The sequence below is a fragment of the Helicoverpa armigera genome, chromosome 17 (genome assembly GCF_030705265.1).
Source record: "Helicoverpa armigera isolate CAAS_96S chromosome 17, ASM3070526v1, whole genome shotgun sequence".
Taxonomy (NCBI): domain Eukaryota; kingdom Metazoa; phylum Arthropoda; class Insecta; order Lepidoptera; family Noctuidae; genus Helicoverpa; species Helicoverpa armigera.
The window spans coordinates 3,143,950-3,167,232 of NC_087136.1; the positions used below are offsets into that span (position 1 = coordinate 3,143,950).

The 23,283-nt window shown below is 36.6% G+C and overlaps 1 protein-coding gene across 6 annotated transcripts in view; it reads left to right on the forward strand.

The window, feature by feature from the left end:
* Positions 1 to 169: 169 nt before the first annotated feature.
* LOC126055785 (histone-lysine N-methyltransferase ash1) overlaps positions 170 to 23,283 on the forward strand; it is a 41,606-nt gene continuing 18,492 nt past the window's right edge. For 2 of the 6 annotated variants that reach the window (XM_064038937.1, XM_064038939.1), the window contains exons 1-4: positions 295 to 426; positions 802 to 885; positions 1,189 to 1,256; positions 1,539 to 2,102. In XM_064038937.1, coding sequence (XP_063895007.1) covers positions 1,191 to 1,256; positions 1,539 to 2,102 — 630 coding nt within the window. In that variant the 5' untranslated portion in view covers positions 295 to 426; positions 802 to 885; positions 1,189 to 1,190. Of the gene's footprint in view, positions 427 to 801; positions 886 to 1,188; positions 1,257 to 1,538; positions 2,103 to 5,950; positions 6,198 to 7,035; positions 7,395 to 23,283 lie in introns of those variants that run through there. The other 4 variants (XM_064038938.1, XM_064038941.1, XM_064038940.1 and 1 more) reach the window with 4 other exon arrangements.

Consider the following 23,283-nt stretch of genomic DNA (forward strand, 5'->3'; position numbering starts at 1 on the left):
CGTCTATAATTGTTTCCTTCAACTTCGTATGTAGAATTCAAATTAGCTTTTATTTATCAATTTCAGTAAATACAAAACATTGTTATAGCGGTGGAAAGCTTAGGTAGTTATTGAAAGAAATGTTATCCCCTGTTTACAGTTGTAAGCTCGTTTAATATATTAATTGAAAGCATTTCTCGATATTATTCGACGCCATTTTGCGCCGCATTTTATATAGCTATAATGGTAATAAGTCTCATTCTTTCATACGTAACTTTCATAAGCAAAAGAATAAGATGCAAAATTCACTGACTTTCTCTTGAGTTACGTAGGTATGTACATTTTTATACGAATGATTTGTAAACATGGAGGCCAAGTGTTATGCTAGTGTAAAGTAATTTCATCGTTTTGCCGTGTATTATTTGTATTACTAAGTTTTCTGATGTGGTTAGTATATCAAGTAGTTTATTATGACTCTTTATTTGAAACAATACAGTGTAACCTATCATCATTAGGCTTTTTATTTATCGAATAATGTAAACGTATGCACTTATTTGGCGCCAATGTCCTAAAAGACCGTTATGCTCGCCTATTATGATTATATCTCACTAAAATAAGTCTGTTTTTATGTAACATGTTATAATTTTACAAACATTTCTAGAAAACGTTGTGCGACATAACTGAGTTTCATCGTGAATAAACTGGTCTTACGAGTGTCGTCAGATCTGTCATTTCTACAAATTATGTGGAGTGGAAATTAGATATTTCGCCAAAAAACGGTCCAGGACTTCCACATTGTTTGATTTCGGTGTTTTATTTCAGATTATTATAATAATATGGGCAATTTGCGACTGAAATGAAGACAATCACACTGTTGTATTTGGAAACATCTTGACCAACCTTGAAGTAAGTACCCCCAACCATTTGGACCCAGCTCTGAGGCGTCATTATACTTGTTGTTTTGCTCGATATTAGAATAATAACAGTGAATTTCCGTATGTATGTCCTAAACTTCGTCACAATACGTTGTAACGATCATATTGTCGATGTAATACATAGTCCTATCAATCAAATCACTTTGCATATCTCTGTATTGCAATGTTTTTGTTGGTTTTCAAGTTCATGGTTACATAAAGATCTAAATGAAGTAATCTTTTTTATCTGAGTAGTAAAACGATTGTGTTCTGATACTATTTTCATGTATTTCAGAAATGGGCACAGAGTTGCCAAAAACTCATGATTCAAGTGGTGATTCGGACTCAAATAGTGATTCTGAGGTTTGTACCTTTCATTACTATTTAATAAGGCAGTAGATTAGTTCCTAGACTAGTTTGTTGGTTGTCTTCTTCGTTCTTATCAAGTGAGCTGCAGATATAATCACCATACAAGCCCTAGTGTCAGAATTTTCTCAAGTTCATCTGCATATTCAAAGATACACTCATTTGTTATTGGTTGCCTCTGGCTGCCGTTCCTTTATATTACTGTTTATTGTCAATTTAGTTAGTCATTGATGTAGATATTGTTGATAAGTATTATCATAAATTTATTTTGTGTTACAGAACAGTAGCACCAGCGATTCATCAAGAAGTGAGTGGGAGTGTTCTGATTCTAAGCAAAGTGCTTCCCGAAAGGCACACTTCTCAGTTACTTCCTGTGATACTGGCTTAAAACTGAAGATTGCTGCCATACCACAGAGAAAAGTATCACCAAAAAGGACCAATAAACCATCAGTAAAAAAGAAATTGACTAATAAAGGTCAGAGTAAAGATAGAACACCAGTGAAGAAAAAATCCCAGCTCTCTGATACCACTTCCAGCTCAGAATCATGTAGTAAATGTTCATCGGATTCATCAAGTGATGATGATCTGCCGCTAAAAGCTGTTTCAAAATCCTTACCATCTAAATGCTCGGCTAAAACACCTACTAAAGTTAAAAACACCAATGCAAAAGCTGACAGTGAAGATGGCAGGAAACCATGTGAGATCAAGGAAAGTGCAGCAAAACTTAATAACAAAGAGAAACAATGTGCATCAAAGACCAACGTTAGTGTGAAAAAGACTAAAAGTGACGAATCTACACATGATGCTCCATTGAAAAGAGGAAGAGGGCGACCCAGAACAAAGGTAAGTTTAGTATAAGCTTGGTTCATAAACATTGATAATAATTGTTATTGAGAATATAGACTAAACACTTCTGACAACCCATAACAACTGCCAAGGTTTTTCAATGACAGCCAGGACCCACAGTTTAACGTGCCATATGAAACACAGTCATTGGTGTCCAAGATATACTTGGAAAGTACACACAAACTTAGAAAATAAAATTCTTTCATATAAAATTTGCATTATTACTTGCCTGACCTGGAATCAAACCCACCCACTCATACTTGAGAGGTTGGTTCATTACCACAATTATCCCTGGGTGTTGGTCTATTTTTTATCAGGGAAAATGTTCCTATGGCTAAATGAACCTGGAAGATGCAGATTTTATGGCTTGTGTGGTGTTAGCCGAAATATATTCACACAGTTTCACCACTTTGCCTGGTCTTCAGCAATGCTTCAGCTTCTGTCCAGAGACCTCGGCTAGATTGATTAACTGACCACTTTGTGATATAAATACAATGCCTAGGACAATGTGGTTCCTGTCTATCCTATCCAGAAGCTAAACAGTTTTTTTAGATGTAGTTAAATATAGGGATAGCTAAAAGCTAATAGCGGGATTGTGGATTAGAGGTCTGATTTCCATATACATCAATCTTTGGCACTCGGTACTGTCATTGTATTGTCAACTCATTTTGTCTAAAACCCAATCTACAGATATTTTGAAAAATAAAGGAGATGATGTTGGGATAGTTATATAGTTGCATGCTTTATACATAAAGTCAATATTATGGATTTGGCCAAAAATCTGTCATGTCAAGCTTGCAGCCAGCAGATGAATATAACTACATAACGAAGTTTGACTTGCATCATTTGGAACCTATCTTTGCACAATAGGATTAAAAAACATCCTTGAAAATATTTTCTTGCCATATTATATTAATTAATTTATATTGGTTAATCCCTTTTACAGTGGAAATGTAACAAACAGTAATAATATTACTTAGAGTATCATGTACACATTGTTAATCTAATTTGGGGAAACAGCCTGGGGTTATACAAAAGATTAGTTTACCAAAATAAACAAATTGCTTTTCCTTATTTTTGTGAAATTGATACCAGCAAAGTCCACATTTAGCCAGAAGAAAAAAGATCCGACAAATTTCCTCAACAGAATTTGTTTTTATTGTGATAGTCGTGTCTTTCTATAAATAATCAATTAATTGGCTGAAGAAAAAAAGGAAGCTTGATATAAGAAATGAACAATATTTCCTTCAAGATATAATGTAAATAAATGTATGAACAAAAACTAGTAAATGGATTTTGATGATTCTTGGCAGTATTATAGCTAGCTAATAAGTCAGAATAACATAAAGGCTTCTTATATCCATGTGCAGGAAGTAGTTCTCTAGGGTTACCGCCCTAATTTAATTTGGAAAATATTAATTTAGGTCCTCTAATGTAATGTAAAGGCCCTAAAATCGTTCCTTGAGAGAGCCCTGTAGTTGTAAATGGCACCAATTATTAAGTCATTGTTACCTGTTTTAGTTAAAGTTAAGAAAACATCTACCCATTACGAGAATGCAAAAAATACGAAATGAGAGTGTTAATTAGGATTCGTTTGTATTTCTCTTCAGTCCTATTAATTGAACTGAACCCAGAAAGAAAAATTTCAGCATAAAGTTAACTGCTTAGAAATTATTAAATTAAATTTAATTTCTTAAATTCTTTTCCAAAGACTCTTCGGTCAAACAACCCTTCGGAGGTTATATATTCTCATTCCTTCCTTCATCAAGCTCAGGAAATCTTCAAGAATTACGCAATTATTTTTTATTGTGCGTATGTTAACTTCAGTCGTCTAAAACTCGTAATCATGTAAATAATTTCACGGTAACTATAGTCCGTTCCTATAACATTCTTAATATAAACTTAAATTAACGCATTGGTCTGAAAAAGTACATAAGGCTTTTATTTATAGACGCTAGTTTTTGTGAATTGTAAAAAGCTGTGTTTTTCCTCGTCATGACAACACTTCTGCAACAAAAAAGAGCAAGCTTGAAATGGTTTTTGTGTTGTTTTGTATACGGCAAACCAATTTAGATTGTCGCGTATTCTGTATAAGGTATTCTGCATAATTCATGATAATCGGATTAAACAGATTGTTCACCCTCCTTTGTGGGCATAATAACGACTTGGCCGAGGGGTAACCTGGTCGTTTGGGATAGTGACGTCTTGTTGAGTTTATTAATTTCGCCACTTGGCTTGTCTATGAAATAATGATCCCCTTTCCCGCCGACAATCACATATTATACGGCTTTACCCATAGTGTCTTTTCCAATGAAGACACACACGAAACACCGTTTTGTTTGTTTTGTTGGCTTTTCTTAACATTTGTCTGCTTTCTCACTCCATAGAAAGAAAATAAGGAATTCATAATTATGACTCACAATTACGTTACACAAAAGGACGGACCAAAAATGGTTAAAGTATTATTATATTATTTAAACAGTTAATAAAATGAAAAATGTGTTGGCAACTGTTTAACTTGTTTGCGTGTCGTCGTAGGGTCCTAAAAAGTTTTAATTCTTAGGGGAGCTTTTAATGTATGGATGAATTACTATAGAAATATAAAAGAACCCTTTGTGGCGCCTTAATCTGGGGCAGTTTTTCTTAACGTTTTATTATTCTTGTTTACCACATGAGCACATTCTGTGTATGAGAAGGTACCAGTGGCTTGAGCAATAATTCCCCCCTTTAAACATACTTTGCCGACACAGATGTGTCATGAGATCTTATTCTTTGTTGTATTTTAATAGCCATGTTGAATTATGTATGTATGCATATGAAATTAATAATTTCGTCTGCTTCAGATAAAGTTATTGTAAAAGTTCTACATCGTGACTTGTGAATTGTGTTTTTCAGCATTACATGATCGTGTTGGTTATTTATGTAACACGATATTTATTTGAATGTCATTGTTTTTTACGATGATGATAATGATTTAAATCTGTTGCCTCGATAAGTATTTGAAGTTATTTTTGTTGAAGAACTGACTGTTAGAATCTTTTCATACAAAAATAATCAAGTATTTATTTTGAGCATTCATAGTATGAATAATAAAAAGCACTACTGCATTCATACGAGTAAAATTTTTCTTGGCAATCGTCCAGTAACGTTCTGCACTTCAAAACCATTTAGAGAGTTTTTTTGCCTAGAATTCAAATACCTGACTTGATTGATTTTAATTCGTCGTTGTTGTCGACGTAAATACATATTTAGCGGGCGGAAAATAAAAGAATGCATAGTTTTTCAAGTGATACATTGCAGCGTGAATCATTGTGATGTGTAGTGGATGCGTGAAACTATCTAGATCGATGTTCACATCATAATACCGAGCCTGTACAGCGGGTATTCACTCGTGACCGAATTCATTTCTAAAATAGTAATTGCTGGACATTACCGCTTTTCTCACGATTGGTAGTTAGTACAGAAGCGTACCTTTATATCGTTTTGATTTCATAAATGTTCAAGATATGAAAAGTTCTGAAGTCTATTCTCTGATTGATGTAAATAAAAAAGTAATTTGTGATAGTAATAGAAATGGTAGCTGGTGCATAGGGGCAGTGACGCTACGAAGGGGTAGGTGTGCAGCGTGCAGCATTTAATTAAGGCGGTGGGTGCGCTTGGCTCGCGTGCCGGCCGCGGTGCACTTCCGGCTCGCCCCCGGGGGCGCTGCGCTTTTTCCTCGTGGCTGGGGGAGGCCGCGCCGTGCGAGGAAAGCGCGACCGGTCGTCACCCGCGCTGAGGAATTAAAATTTTTCACGTAAACTGGTTTGATAGCGCGTACGGTGGCGGAGTGGGGGTCGCGAATACGCGCCACGCCGGTCATTAGCTGGATCGCGGCGAGACGCGCGCGCGCGTTCCGACCTCTTGCGTACGCGGTGCTTCGTACGCGACGCCGCACACAAACGTCACATGTGTACACACGCGCGATGTCGTCTCCGATTGATTGGCTGATGTGATCATGTGTTTTAGTGTGAAACCAACGCTCATAAAATAAATATTGTAATTATAAAACTTAGTGTCTACAAGAATTTAGTGTTTGTGTTGTGTGGTTCGGTAAAAATCTTTGCTGTTCTTGGGATTAAATGTTCAAATTTTAAATTATTACCTATAACGACGAGATAAAAGTTACATACGTTTTAATTTGTTTATGCATAAATAGAAAAAAATAAAATCTTGGCTAGGCAAAAATGTCTTTATCTTATGTTTATTTAGAAAATCTCTGATCATAATTTTGGTGGCACAACAAAAATGAATACACTGAATTACCAATTAAATGTAAAGTTAAATGTATTCCCGTAGCTAAAAATCATCTTTAACATTCGTTATCACTAAGCAACAGTTCATTAATTCGTGATCATGTCACCGTATTATAATGTGGACCGCGACACTAATTTCATGCAAAACAAACACGGCGTGCGATAAGCGGTCGCGAGAGGCGCGGGGGCGGTCGCCGAAATTCCCTTATCAAACGTTTAGCGCAGCTCAAGGTCACGCGTTATCACCGGCTCGCGCGTCGCCGCTCAATTCGTTCCGTGATTGCGCGCATCGCTGCACTAATCATATCGGTGCATTTGTGATTTTTGGACCATAAATGCTATTATTATAAACCGGCTTTATGAAAGTGGTTACAGCTAATTAAGCTCTGCCTTTTTATTTTACTTAGCAACCGTAAATTGCCTTTTGTTAAGTGATAACAATCAAAGGGTACCCTTAAAATGCTTTCATAAATCTATCTGATCTTCGATGTAAACTAGGATCTGGTTCTGAGACGGAAAAAATAATTCTTCCCTAACAATGTCGTAGGTTTATCTGGAAAATAAACTGCGTGAGGTATCGATTTTAATCCCAAGAACAAGCAAGAATTTTATTATGGGTAATTGTTTACAATAAGGTGTGCTAAGGCTCGTACCGACGTAAATCTGTTTCAGCGTGTGTGATGTAGATCGCGACCTAGTTGCGCGTGATTGAGGATAAAACAATATAAATAGCTCGTCAACGCTAGTGGACGTGAGCGGCGAGAACTAACCGGCCGCGTAACACTAACTAGTGCGTTACGGACAGTGTTCGTGCCAGTGAAGTGCTTACAAAACATTGGATTAGTACATTGGTACGCAAGATTAGGAGGTGGCGCGTAATGCGGGCATGATGCGGCACGCGGCTAACGCGACATCGGCGTGGACGGCGCCCGGCGAGGTCTGGGAGTACGTCAGCCAGCTCGTCAGCTCCTACCACGACCAACATGATTGCCAGGTGCTCTACCCCTCTAGCAAACGCGCCCATGCATAAGCACTAGAGCGCATCGATAATAACACAACACACGTGTGACTCACGGCTCTAGTCGCCTATTAACGCCTCTTGTAATTCACATGTTAGCATTATACATGCACAAGACCTAGTTAGCGTCATGGCTGATAGACAATTTGTAATTGAGTAGTTTGTTCTTCTTTAAACGCAAAAACTGATATGAATAATGGTATAATTGCGAAGAAGTATCCACGAATGTTAGAACTTGTTAAACTATGGTCATTATTTAAATGTTTACACGTTAGATACTAATTGCTTAAAATGTGAGGTTGAATCAAAATAGCAGATTGTTTAACGCATTATCTACTAAAAATTCAAAATCTTACAGGTTTTAATTACACCCAAAACATAGTAGAACGCTCATACACATCACAGACCTCTTAAAATAATTCAAATGTGCTAAAGTAGCAAAACAAACACACAACGGATTTTGGCGAAATTCTTTCCAGTATATTTATAATCATTTAAAAGTAACGCGACAGTTAAACAGTCATTTCGGCTTCTGTTCGTTGAACTTGTTTGTTCAAATGGAAGCAATAAAGTGCCACGTAATAGACAAATCAAACTCGGTCTATTTGACCGTGAAATTGTGATCGACCGAGCGTGACCACTTCGCGTACTTTAATACGGTATGGACCGCACTCACATCATTGGCCGCTTTTATCAGACATACTTAACAGATTCCCATTATAACTAAATAATTTGATTTAAGTATACACTTATCCGTTTTTCATCGTTATATTTTTCCCACGAAATGATACTTTTAAATTAGATAGCTAAAACAAAACATAACGATTCCAATTCCAAAGCATTGATTAATTTCCCACAAGAACCTGTTTATTTTATAGGTATTTCGCAAGAATATGCAAATGTCCAATAAATAATACTGATGTTATTTAATAAGTATAAAATTCTTTGGCTATCTTACACGATCTCCGATAGAAAAACAAGAAACACGATAAAAACTTTCTGACCGCGACCAAGGTCGACTTACTAATTTATTACAAGCTTTTAGAGTAAGTATTCGTCTAATATAGGCCTATGCTTATTATGCTGCCAGAGTAGAAAATGATGTCAAAATGTAAGCAGTAACTGTTTAATATCACAGTGGAGGCAATCCTGATTGATGTCGTTCGCCGTTAAAGCCCTGCTCGATCTTATCTTACCTATCTAATGGGTTTAACGAGATTACGGTACCCATCGAAGAATTTACATAACATTTCCTTGATAGTTGTGCACCTGGTCATATTACTGTTGACAGGAAAATCAACAAATATTGGTAAACTGGTCTTATTTTCGAAATAAACAGTCTAGGCGAATACCTGCGTAATGTAACACAGATTTTCAATAATTTCTAACTAGTTTTGCAAAGCGGGCCCTCGGATTGCCAGGCCATAGATGTAGAGTATGCAACTCGTTGCGTTATACACCAGGCACTACATGTTGAGTCTCTATTATGCATACTTCAATGTTCTTTTGTTCTATGGAGTCGTTGTTTGTCATTGGGAGCGATTCCGCCGTTATTATAACGATGTGCTTTAATGACCCATTACGCAACGTATACAGTTTCATCTAATGCAGGCGATGATTCAATGCAGTTTGTCCAAGTGTACTTATATTGCTTGCATTTTCTTACGACGTTTATTGCATAATTATCTACCTATTAAACCCATCTAATGTTGTTGATACAATTAAGAAGATCGAGATAATTGAAACTAATTTTCTCATTTGTATAATTAGAGGACTGCTTTGGTGTTTACTTCACCATAATTCCGAATAAAATCAAAAACTTATCGCAGATATACTCAAGATTCGTCCCGAGATTATAATTAACCCCTGAATGTCATCTAAGATAATATCATTTAATCTTATCACAGTTAATTATAAACAAATTGAGTTTGTTTTATAATCCAACTGTACAAATGATGACAACACGAGCGCAAATATGATTAGGCCGACAGATTATATTGGCGACATTTCGTCAAAGGATGGTTGCATTAATGCCGCAACGACATAGCGGTTGTACTGCATTTTGCGGTATTTGACGAGTGTTGAATTTGCAGACGCGCTTATGACGAAGGCGGGAGGCGGCGGTAACGCAAACCGGTTGGACACCTTTGTCGCCGCGCAACCACCGGCTTTTGGTGATATCCGCAAAAAGTGCGCAATGGCATGTGAAGTGAGTTTGGTTGGTTCTTAATCGATGCGCAGATACCACAGTTAACGACCAACAGTCGCTTGCTATACTCGATCTCATTATACGAGGCATTGATTTGCTGGAATTGCTATTTGAACCGGTTGGATCCCGTCTATTCCATGCACTTATGTAGACAAACGCGTTGTATTTCCACTTTCCGCCAAACGCACTGTATACTGATTGGATAGAAATAGGGAATTTCGCTGATAAATTCGAATTAACGAATACAAAAGTATTCGAATCTAATCGATTCGTTACAGAATATTTAATCGAACAAAAACTTAATATTTATGTTTATACTTAAACATTTTATTACGACTTGACGTAGACCCAACACCTTGAATTTTTATGGTAAATTCAAGGACAGTAACATATTGATGTTATTGGTTTTTTGCTATTGTTTTGAGAACTTAATTAGTAATGCGAACATGTATGTGGGAAGCAAACTGGAATAAAAATCATACGATGATGGATGAATTAATAGGGATTGTTGATTGGGCCGCTGCGTTCGTGAGACGTCACGTGTTGCTCTGAGCTCGGTCACATCGATTATATGCACCATCGCTGCATACTCATATTCAATCGGCCTCTTTATAAATAATTCGCCGACCCTCATAGGGGCCTGTTGTATTAATAATAAACGCGTTCAATCAGGCTCGTCCTCATGTGCCAATTAAATATTTATAAGAACATTCTTCACTGTTTCTTCTGAGATGTTTATGATTTTGTAAGTCGCCATGAGAATACTTTCTCTTATTGCTTTTCTATCTGTTTCTTAATAATGTTCTTAGTTTACAACTATTAAAATTAAAGAATACTCATTTTAATGGGTGATCGAATAATAAATAAATCTCCGATTCATGTTATATCATTTATAAAATGTGTTAGAAAATAATAAAAATATGCCGACACATACAGGGGATATTAATAGCTGTCATTGCACAAAACTTGTTTCTATGCGATTAGATAAATAAACAAGTATTAAACAAGCATTGCGTATTGAGAACAGTGAGAAGGGTGCACTGAGAATCGGGATAAGCCGGTCCAACGGCCGTCTTACCATGGCATCGTCGTTTAATAAAGCCCCCGCGACAACTGCATGCTTCAGCAGGGCTGTCTTGTAACCAACCTCGTGACGGCGACCATGAAGTCAATCCTTTATAGAAACTGAGCTTTGATCAATGCTTTTGATATGACACAAAACAATATTCACACGATCGCCAAGAAATAATTCATCCTCAACTGAATGTTGTAAGATTCAAAGGGAAGTTAATAATAATTATTGAATATATCCCAATGTAATTTATGCAATAAAGGCACCTGCAATACGGAGCTTTGTGACGGTGATCCAACCCTGGCTTCCGATCGGGTAATGCAAAACGAGACTCGGGAATAAATCGTTTACATGGTTGTCGGCGTAAACTGGTCCCGCTGGTCGCAGCGCGACTCGGCGCGATACCACACGGACGTAGGAAATCACACTTGATTACCAATACTCATCTTAGAAATACTACTTGTGATGAAATTATTATAACTGGATAGTACTTAAAGTCGCTTAATGCTTTGAGAAACTTACTTAATTGCATTGGCATTAATCTAAGAGTCTGTGAGAACGTTAAAGGTTCAAATAGGGCTTTGAAATTATAATCCAACGATCGATCAAACCGGAAAGTAGCCCACCGTGAATATTATGCCACATCTGAATTTTGCGTACGCACAACGTTGGAATACATTTGTGTGGTCGGTACGGCATGTATCCGCGGCAGTGGCGGTCTTATCTCGCCATTAGAGTTATTACCGGCTGGTATCTCGCCCATCGCACCGCTTCGATTGTTTCTGAACGCGCCATAGAGCCGGGCGCTACCACCGTAATTGACCACTGTTTACTTCCACGACAAGGTCTTATTTTATACATTATTTTGCGGTTTTTGTTGGCTTTAAGTTATTCCAAGCTAATAGGGAAGTATTGTTAAAGAGTCTCGCGTTTATCTTTGGTTTTCATTGCGGTTAACTATTCAGATTTATCCGCATTTAATGCTAGACTTGTAGCTATATACTTCAAAGAGCTAATGTCTGAAATATTTTTATTTCTCATGGATATCGATGGATGAAAAGTTTTCAACACAATTTTTGAGTTAATTTTCAATTACGAAGTATTTACCGAATACGGAGAAAAAGATACAATGAATTTGTTTCCATTGGGTAATTTTATTTTGGCTTAGCATCAAGTCAATTACATCGAGTCGGAGGGGAGCAAGGATATCGATAGCATCAGATAATCGTCGCCCACGCAACATTTTGCCGATTGCCGCTGTCTCGTTACTTATGATCAAGAAAACAATGAGATGTTTTTATTTATGTCATAATTGTTGGCTATTTCTTCGTTTTCACGAGCTTTGAATTTCGACAGACATCGTGAGGATATAAAAAAATGTCTTCGTTTTAAACATTTTGTAACAATGTCTTGACAAGTGTTACACGAAGTTTATTTTTACTAAAGAAACTGTAAACATATTACCGTGGAACTAGCATCTGTTACGCTTGTTACCCCACCTTGTCATCTCTTTATTGAGATGAGTGTTGCTTGTTCAACTTCTTTAAATATTTACTCATTTATCGGATGCGGTTGAACATTGTTATTTTCAGTTTGTTGCCCTGTCTTCTAACGAATGTATGAAGTAAATTAAAAAAGTGAATACGTTTCACACTTTTGTTCAAGCATAAGTTGGTAGTTTTTTATATTAATCTGTCTTCATATTCGTCTTAAAAATTATGAATTGTAAGCTATGTTTTAACGTCAAATAAAATCCGTGTTAGTATATCGGATTCCTAATAATCCAGATGATCTTGTTACCGACATAGGTCGGTTATGTGTCCTTGGTAGTCGCGCATAGCATCGTCTACTCAATTAGTGCGGGCGGTGATCGGAACCGGCGTATCCGCGTGTGTCGGTCTGTATGCGTGGGAATGCCTCAACAGCATTACTCCACACCCTTTTTACACACCACAAACGGGCCGTTGCGAAGAACCTTTATGACTCCATTTGTACACCAGTAGGAGTCGTAAACGAAAGGTTAAAGGTCCAGAACGTACAAATCCGTCGTGGTAACATATGGTTGTTGAACGATTTTTATTTTTCAGCCATTGTAAGGCTTTACACTGTTTTTTGAATTTAGACAAGACCGAAATTGTAGAGGGTGATTGTTCTTGACTATTTAATTCCAAACCATAGCCAAAATACTTTATTATCCTTCTGAGTAAATAAAATAATTAGGCAGTAGAAAATTTGTTTGAGCCATTTTTTTAAGTATGTAGCCTTCATTCATTACGACTACATCATCAACTCCTTCGTTATAATATTACTGTGTAGGTATATTATGCTCATTGATCACTGAAAACAGCGTTGTTTACTAAATCAAAATGCTAAATCAAAAGCATAACTCTTAAACAGTGTAACCTTCTTCTCGTTTGTGTACACGTGTTAAAATTCTCAAAGAATTTGGGATCCCTGCCAAATATTCGTTAAGAATTTGTTGTGCTATTTTCAATTTTAAAAATTAGTACTTATCGCTTTTTGATGAGAGTCGCATATTTTGAGGGTGACATATTTTTGTAGTGGCATGATTTGTCTTCTTTTGTTAATAATTTTGATTTGCTCTTAATTTTGAAATATTGGATGCAAGACATTATTAAGGGCTCTTAAATGACTTGTAATAAGCACAATAGGATCGTTTGTTCATCTGATTTCTACCTCTATTTAGGCGTCTAATCAATAAACTTGTTGTCCAGAATGTCGTGCGAACAAAGTTAAGTCCACAAGTTGGTAATGAAATGTTCGTGTAATGTCAAGTTAAAGCTGAACTCAGTGAAAGCCGCCGAAGACTGGCGGCGCTAAGTTAGGGCAGGTCGGGTATTCTTATGGCTTCGCGCTGATTGTAGGTGTAACTTTATGATCGCACGCTTCTTGCGCGCTACTATTGTTCTAATGGGCCCTCAGCCTTCGATCCCGGCTTTCATACTAACACCCGTCTCGTTACTCGACTTAAGGTCACGCGTTCAACTTGATCTTGCCGATTTTCTACGCTTATATGGGAATTGTTTGAACGATACTTTGCCGGTTGTTTTATGCGGGCTCGTATTTTTATTCTTATACATTTAAATATGTTTTGCAATTGCAGTATCGTGCAGGGAAAATTTCATTCTTTGAGAGAGGAGAGGAATATGCCTTGCGATATTCTTACATGCCTTGGCTGTACAGCTAATAGGTATCTAATATACAAATAGATACAATAATATGAAATCAGGAGGGATCCCATAATCATTAAGTAGTCAAAGTTTCGTGTGTGTGTATGTTAATCTTAAAGCAACGCGTGTCGTCGACCTTAATCGTGATGCAGCTATCGCACTCAATTAATCTTGCACTTCTGTGACTTTTGACGTGCCGTCCTGATTCCGTGTTGCAGTGACGAGGCACGGCAATATTTTACACATGATTAGAGCGGCGCACACTGGCACTGTATGGGTAAGCAAATTGCGGCGACGCGACGCGCAGTCACGATCTGAACCTCGCGGGAACCCGGGAGAGTTTCTAGAGAATTCCAACGTAAATGCTACACAGATATTAATGGCGGTATCTCCACCGATACACACTGGCTCGACTGTTTTAACGACTCGACATTTCCATGACTTGATTCCCTTTTATGAACTTTCTAATCAAGAATTAAATAAAAGTTATGCTGTCGACTTAACATTGCCTATTTAAAATTCATATTTATTATCCATTAATTAAATTCTCACTGCGTTTATAATGAGTCTTCCTATGGGGTTATTTTTTTTCTTCAAGGATGTCAGTTATTTTCTTAGGTAATAAATGCAGGTCGGTAGTTATTCAAATGAGACGTCGTTCTTAAACAGATTGTATCGCATAACGGATAAGGAAGTCGCGGGCTGCTATCATGTCATCGACAAGTATGCTGCCACTGCCTTCGGGTAGCAAATAAAATGCTGTTGGGTAAAATGTAAAAATACGAGAACTCTTTGTTTGTATATGATAATTATGAATTATAACCTTAGATATAATAATTAAAATAATTTATTGGTATTTTAATTGAAGCCTCTTCCCATCCAGGATTCACGTTAATCTCAACTCCAATTAAAGTAACATAAAATCAGCTCATGGATTAGAAACTTGCTCTGCAAATCCGAAGCGCAATAAACTTTAATGTAATTACGATTTCCTCGCGGAGCTTATCACTGTTCCGTTATTGAGTAGGTAGTCTCATGTAAAATAGGAATGTAGTGTTTTACATAAACGAGAATTAACATCGTCCAAGTCGGTTTATAGTCCGACACGCGTCAAATAATAATGAAAGTTTATTAAAACAGCCTTCTTGACTCTGAATCGCACACTGAAGCATAACAAACACGCCTTCGGCTAATGCACGAATGTTATTAAATGTTGGGGGTATTATTACATGAGGTTTTCCGTTCGTTTCGCACCCTAAATGTGTATGCGTTAATTAAGTGCGGCCGGGATCCGTGGCGGTAGATTGTGATTGCAGGTATGGTAATAGTGCGCCTAATTCCGAGTCACGGGCGGATCGGCGCCGGCGCGGCTCGCACCGCGTGCTGTGTCATGTGCGCCCGTCTGGAACGGCCCAACCCTCAGATTATCCTACAAAAAAACTAAAACAAAGCCACAAACCCACGTGGGTCATAACAATAAACTTGGCTGTTTATTGGACTTTATCAATACGCCATTAATAAAATCGCTGTAACCCACCGAGGAATTGTATTTGGACACGGTACGCAGTGTAGCACTACTGAGTTGGTTTATTCGTCGATCCTTGTGTTATGTTGTTTAATTGAGTTGGCGCCATATAATGCATGCAATTAGGGCTTTAAAACTGTGTATGTAGAACGAATAGTAACAATAAAAGAAGTCCACCACCAACAGGCTACCAAAGATAATTTTCTCTCTCTGACACCCTTGCCAATTTAAATGATTTATCAAAGAATATTCTTTTCGCAACTATGACTCCTTTTGAAAATAACATTGAAAATTCGTTAGTTACTCACTTATATTTTTACGAAAAGGAAATTGTAAAAATACCTAGTAGGAACGTTGAATTCGTAACGTAGGTATACTTAGTCAACATTCAACAGCAAAATCAGTTTATGAATGAGGACCTACTCAGAACTTCATTTTCCTGTTTTGATCTTCCTTAATTCTTTTGCTCATTTTATTGCATTAATTTAGAAGTATCCGATAAACCCACAAACACAATCATGTTTTTATTTTGGCGCAGACTCCAAGCACTTGTGTGCCCGACGTGACAAAGCGAATGAGTGACATCACGTCTCACGAATGCCTGTCGTCGATGACTGACTAAAATGTACATTGTTTTATTAGCGATTATATAAACCAAAGATGAACTATATGACTCTACTAAAGATTTAGAGGATCCTTTGCTAGAATCCATAATAAACTTTGATTGTTTCAATTACTTAATTCACTGTCAAGCCTTGAGCTCAACACAACCCACGCTTGGATGTAACATTTTTCTGGACTTGCTTTACGACGGCACTAAATAATGATCCAATAAATTTTATTCAAACAGGCGTATCAGTGTTTGTGTTATTGTTTTTATTTAGGTTTGTAATAGATTTTGATCCTGGATTGGCTGCTAACGCCACCTCTGACACGGGAATGTTCCCGCCCGGGAGCGTGATTTATTTGATAGCTTCTGACCGCACACGTTTGCCAGCCCCATTAAATTAATCTCTTTATTCCGGTCGCTAGGTCAACGATACATTTCAGATGTTCAACACATGTTCCCGAATGTGCTACTGCAAGTAATCATTTTAGCATTACGATTTAGGATTGAATAATCGATCAAGATTGGATAAGCTTTGTCTTGAGTTCGTGCCACAGGGTTTATGGATAGGTACAGTCCTTATGCAATCAGTATACAGATTCGTGTTTTTTTTAGAAAAGGTTTAAATGTGATTATTTTTCTTTATAAGTAAATACTATAATAGGCATATCTTTAATAAATACATATTCCATACATGTACCTGCATGATTTTGTGTCATGAACTGTTGCGTTCACATCGCATTGAATTAATTTTGCGGTTTCTTCACTTGGCACACCATGCAACGCAAATGTCTGTGTCGATATTAAACTCTGTAGGTACCTACTTAATCAAGCGATCTCTGAAAAATAATGATGTCATTATTCGATGCGTCCCGTCAGAGATCCAGTGAGTCGTGTAAATGACCTTCACGCTAAACGGCACATGTGGTCGGTATATAATAATACTTTTTTTCTCAGTCGATAATGTTGAGAACGTCTAATTTTATCAACATGATGATACCATTTCAATAAAATTAAAAGCCAGATTAACATTGACATCAATTTGACTTTTTATTACCCTATTATAATCTTGACCGTTGCCTTTATAAATGAGGCCATTGACTGACAAGATACCATGTAATAGATAAGTTCTACAGATAATGGATTACACTGAATCGATTAATGATTTATCAGCCGCAGGAAGCCAAATTGATTAATTGGCTTCAATATTAAAGAAGCGTTAAATTGTGATTTGAACACACGTAACGTACGTTTTTAAAGTCACAGCATTTTAATTATAATTAAATATTATGTAGTAGTAACGAATGTGGTGTCAAGGCTTTATTAATTTCTAGATAGAAAACAGGTTTAGCGCGGAATCGCCTTAGATGTTATATTTGTATAGCTTCATGTTTGTGTAGCCATTATTATAGTGCAGTCATTGAAGCGAAAAATACGGTCTAACCTCCGAATTTTTTTACTGTGAACCGATTTGCATGAAATTTTGGAATTAGGTTCATCTTACCCTTAACTTCAAAAGTGAATATGATTTGAACTCCGCCACCCCCCCTGGGGGTGGTTGACACCCCTTCTTTGGGGTGAATATTTTTTTTGCAAAATAACCTCGGATATCGATAGAAGACCTAATTTTAAGCTAAAGTTGTCTTTAAAGTTTAAAAAAAAATCCAATACTTTTCAAGTTATTGGCAATTGAAAATTCGCAATTTTTTCACGTTTTTCATCGGTTTTTTGCAAATATCTCCAAAAATATAGGTTTTATCGAAAATTTATAAAGAACAAAATTGTAGCAGGTAAAACAACGAACAATTTGTTTTTTTATAAAAGGTCCTAAGTGCAATATTAAGCTAGATATTAAAGATCAAAGCCGTTTTTTATTTTGTCTGAAATTTAATCGTTTTGGTCAATGCCATGTAGCGGCGAGTAGATGCATTTTATACATTCTAATACAAATGGGTTTTGTAGTGCTTGAAATAAGCTTTAAGATGAGCACTATTAAAAGTCTTTTGCACGTAAAATAAGTGAGCTGTATTGCAAATAAGGGGAGCATCTTATATTTTTTCTTTTAAATCAATGGGTTTCATAAGTGCCATTTCCACCAAAATTAAAATTAATCGTATTCCGCCTAGGATTAACTTTATTATGAAGAGTTTGATAGATAGTATCAGTTTGGCTGCTTCAGGACAGATATTTTTCAAAAAAGTCACGATTAACGAAAATAACAAAATTTCAAATTAAAGAAAAACCCACTTGTTTTTCATAATATCTCAAAAATTACGACAGATACGTAGAAAAGTGTACTGATAAAAAAATTAGGTATTTTTCTGACAAACAATTTGGTTTGTTTGTTTTTTCTGTCGAACAAAAATTGACGGAGATATGATTGTTTAAAGAGCGCGTGGCAGCGCAATCACAGCCTCTCTTAAGCCCTTTAACCCTTCACCGTTTTAGAAAAAAGTTCTTTACTATATATTGCAATGATGGATGTTGTAGCTCTCTTAATTACTTTTACAGTGGTTTTTTATAAATTGTGATAGCATGAAAATTGAAGGAGTTACGGTCCAAAAACTTGTCATATTTTTTTCTACTTAGTAACTGAAAACTTCGGAGTGTCAATATTTGGAGCAATGTGAAAGTAGGCAGTATAATAAAGAGTCACAACTATTGTAATGTGTATATATGTCACCGGAAAATAATAAAACTGGTAAATTGATCAACTTACTAAAATAATAGATGGCATAAACTACGTCGATTAAATTTCAGACAAAATAAAAAACGGCTTTGATCTTTAATATCTAGCTTAATATTGCACTTAGGACCTTTTATAAAAAAACAAATTGTTCGTTGTTTTACCTGCTACAATTTTGTTCTTTATAAATTTTCGATAAAACCTATATTTTTGGAGATATTTGCAAAAAACCGATGAAAAACGTGAAAAAATTGCGAATTTTCAATTGCCAATAACTTGAAAAGTATTGGATTTTTTTTTAAACTTTAAAGACAACTTTAGCTTAAAATTAGGTCTTCTATCGATATCCGAGGTTATTTTGCAAAAAAAATATTCACCCCAAAGAAGGGGTGTCAACCACCCCCAGGGGGGGTGGCGGAGTTCAAATCATATTCACTTTTGAAGTTAAGGGTAAGATGAACCTAATCCCAAAATTTCATGCAAATCGGTTCACAGTAAAAAAAATCGTAGCAATAATGCTTCAATGACTGCACTATTAATTTAGACGGACAGCTAGGAAGTTCTGATGGAGCTAACGCCGTAATAAAACTCCTACGTTACGTGTGTGTGTCCGGGTTTCAATAACACGAAATTCGCGTTTAATGTAAGCAGCAGATGGACACCTATAAATTATTGCTTCTGTGCAGACGCCCGGCTAACTGATGAAAGTTGGAAACGTGTCGCTCATTTCAATGAGCGGAAACTTTCGGTATCAATTAATTTGATATAAGTCCCTTCATAATATTTTAAATGACTACGAACATCGCCACCGTGATTAATTACACTTTGAATATTTGGGGTGCATAAAGAGCCACCGTGCGGTCATGCTAAAGAAGGTTGTTGGGTCGAATCAATTATTTTCTTTACTCATCATTCTTGGAGATATCCGGTACACATTTAAGTGGTCGTAATTGTGGTGGTATTTATTTTTATACATATCGCGTGGGTTCCTTGTTGAATTATATGGCGTATGCAAGTGCACTGCAAATTACTCTTATTTACTTACGCGGGTTTACCAGGACGTATCCATTAACCGCGCCGGTACGTCAGCGTCATCTTGTTTGTAAAATGTACACGTATACCGTTGATACGATATGTTATTGTAAATGTTCTCAGTATTGTCAGGGAATTTATCAATTCCGAAGTTTATTAGACCATTTGTTTTTTTTTTAACGAAAACGCTTTATCCGGTTGGGCAGAACCTTACCTAATTAATTTAATATTTTGTGGAATCTCCTGACGATTAGGTATAAGACGGATGGTCGGTTATTTTTACCAATTATTAGTACCAATTATTTTTCTTACTAACTGGAAACTGTTTAATTTAGGTACAGTTTGAAGATAGGTGCAATTACTACTTATGTACTATTTTCAAATCTTTGAAATGATTTCCAGCCTCTTCCCATGAAAAATCATTTAAATTTAATGCAAATTAATTAGCTACGCAGGAACAATAAATGCAGTTATTATGATAAACTGGTAGCACAGTCTACGACTACCATACTAACCTAATAACTGAGTAAACTCCTAGTAACGGATAACGAGCAGCTGATGCATACCATTTTTTACGGCTTCATCAGTATTTTATTAAAAGGTTTTCTATACACACAATACTTCTGATCATTTAATTAAAACCTCACACATGTCCATATCCTGAGTAAATAAATTAAACGCATAAAGATAAAATAATATTTTAATTATACACTGTGTCGATATAGTTTGCTGATAAAAAAAATAACAAACAAAAAATGGTTTTATCTGGTTTGATCCGTGGACATACAAACCTTACTTACGATTTGTTTGGTAGTCCTTTTGTCCTTCTGTTATGCTCGTTTTATTTTTTGGGTCTGCGAGCAATGCGCTTTGTTGACGTGATGCGTATTTGCATATACCCTTGACTCGTCGACTGACTTGTCAAATGTAACTGCATTGTTCACATGATGATATGTTCATAAACAAATCTTTGCCAAGCTTTAACAAAGTCTAAGAGACAACTAAGTTCTAGTCAATATTTTTACAAATACCCATCTTGTTATTTCCGTGAACTAGCCATATGCCACAAAAAATAGAAGCAGACAATGAGGTTCGCACATTCGAAAATATTGAGGTGACTGAACCCGTGAACAGTACGTAGTCAATAGTTTTTGTTGATTTGCAAAAACTACTTTAAATAAATTGCCCTGAGCAATGAGATATATCTCAACAAGTGCTCGTTTGTTTGTACTCGATATCATAGGAACTCAAATAGGTGGCTAATGGCATCGAAGTAGCAGCCGTTAATTACAGTGATTCTACATCTGCTACGTCATACGTTATTACGTGGACGTTCTATGTATGATGTTGATTTAACTTTTTTGCTGCGGTCTTAACGCATTAAAATATTTGATTTGTATTTTAACTAAGTAGTATGATGTTCAGTCAGATGATGAATTTTATTTCGTGGTCTATATTTTTCCAAAGCTCATAAAATATGTACGACCACAAAATACAAAACAATGTATGTCTATTGAGTTGCTAACGACGCCTAAGATTAACAAGATCTATCTATAGCAGTAGTAGTCTAACGAATATTCAAGTATTTCGTTCGATAGATTTCCATCAGAGGCGAATGGAAATATTTTAATTTATAGAGATAACCGTCGATACGTATCATGAATATAAATGAGTCAAGACAAAAACAAGATGTGTCTGAGGAGAAATAATAAGAGGCGTTCGACAGCCACGATCGTCTAGCCGCCATCGTCCTTGAGTGCAGAAATCCTTGATGAGTACAATCAACCGCCACCGGATAGTCGTCTCCGTTCAGGGCTGCCAATTAATATTTTAACTACATGTAAGGTGAGTTGCGGAGTCTATTTCAATTCAACTTGTTGCGTAAACTAGTTATGTTTATCTATTAGTCATTATGACTTGCTTTCCTGACGAGGTTTTGCAGCGTCTCTCAATATAGCAGTACTACTTACTGCTCTATCATAAGATCTTTAAACAAGTACAATATTCTTGAAATCCTAGGCATTTAGAGCAGCCCTAGATTATCGACAATGTGTAGGTGCTAGCAAGTGTGAGGACAAAAATAAAACTGAAAATAAATGGGTGCGAAACGCCTATTAGCGCTGTGGTCGATACATGCTCAAATGCGGACCACTAGCCGTATTTGTAAATAGATGATTATACGCACCTCGGTGGCGGTATGGTCTTGAAATATCTTAACTGTGTTCTATGCGTGTTTTAGTTAACAAAGTTTTATTATAGGTGGAACTGGTTGGTAACTTTGTATTAGACACTCCTTGAGTCCTGAGACCTATCTTGAAATTCATTTTTCTATCATAGGTACATATCCCAGAAAATGATATAGTAAATTAAAACACATACATGTAAATAAATATAATTTATTCTAGTGTAGATAACGGCTGCCGAGATTTCCGGTAGTCAGTATTTATCTCCCCATACATCCAGCCATCTATGTAATATGTTTTAATCGAAACGAGTACGTAAACATGTCACGTGTAAAATCCAACCACAGCTTAAATTGAATTTAACTCGAGCCACGACCTGTCAACTTATCGAATATAAATTCTCTTAATAATCGTTACCAATTACGTGAGCGTTCGGCCTCGTACCGCACTATCAATCTTTGCAGAAATGCTGTAACGAGCGATTACTACGAAGGATTAAGATCTTTTTGCGGTGGCATGTAAGGGAGAAAATGAATTGTCGAATGGGACTTTGATTGGTCTTTTTGGTCCGTAGCAGCTTGGTCGTGAGGCGCGCCGGCGAGTCGGCCGCGCCGGCACCGCGAGAAATGTTGGACGTTATGAAACCATCGCTGACAAACTGCAAATAAGAGTGGCCCTAACTCTAAACACTAGACAAGCTCGCCAGTCTTTGTCGCCAACTGCATAAATATGTACTAATGTAATGAAATGGAATTTAAATCAACCGCACAATCGAGCTATAAACAGGAGTTTGTCCGCGCTAGTAATAATTTTATCGTTTTTGTTTGTCTTGGCTCTTGTTGTAGTTAGTTGCTGAAATGTTCCCTTTTTATCAGCAGTTTTTTCAGTTGGAAAATTCTAATAAAACTCATTGTCACAAAAATTGTGAAGCGCCACTATCTAGCGTTGACATTTTATAAATGAGTTTTTTTTGTGGCATGTTAAGACATCGTATGCTAATTCTATCGACTTGAATCACTAATAACGAAATGAACATGATAGATGACTAATTCAGCATTGTCATTTGATTAATATAAAAAAGAAATCGCCAATGACATCACTCTCAGCTTTGCATTTTTAAGAAGTCGACGGCTTTGTTTCCCTCATTTCCATTATTTGTATGTAACTTACCTACATATTTGCTGGTTGTTGGTAACATTCTTCTCTCCCTCCCATTGGCAATGAGTAAGCTGATTTCATCGAAATATCGCGTTTACTCTCGCCCCGCGACATATCTGACATCGACAGCGGAGGCGCGACGCTCGAAAGTCTGTCACAGTCAAGTTCACGGCCTCCTCGGCCAACGTTCCGCAACATTTCC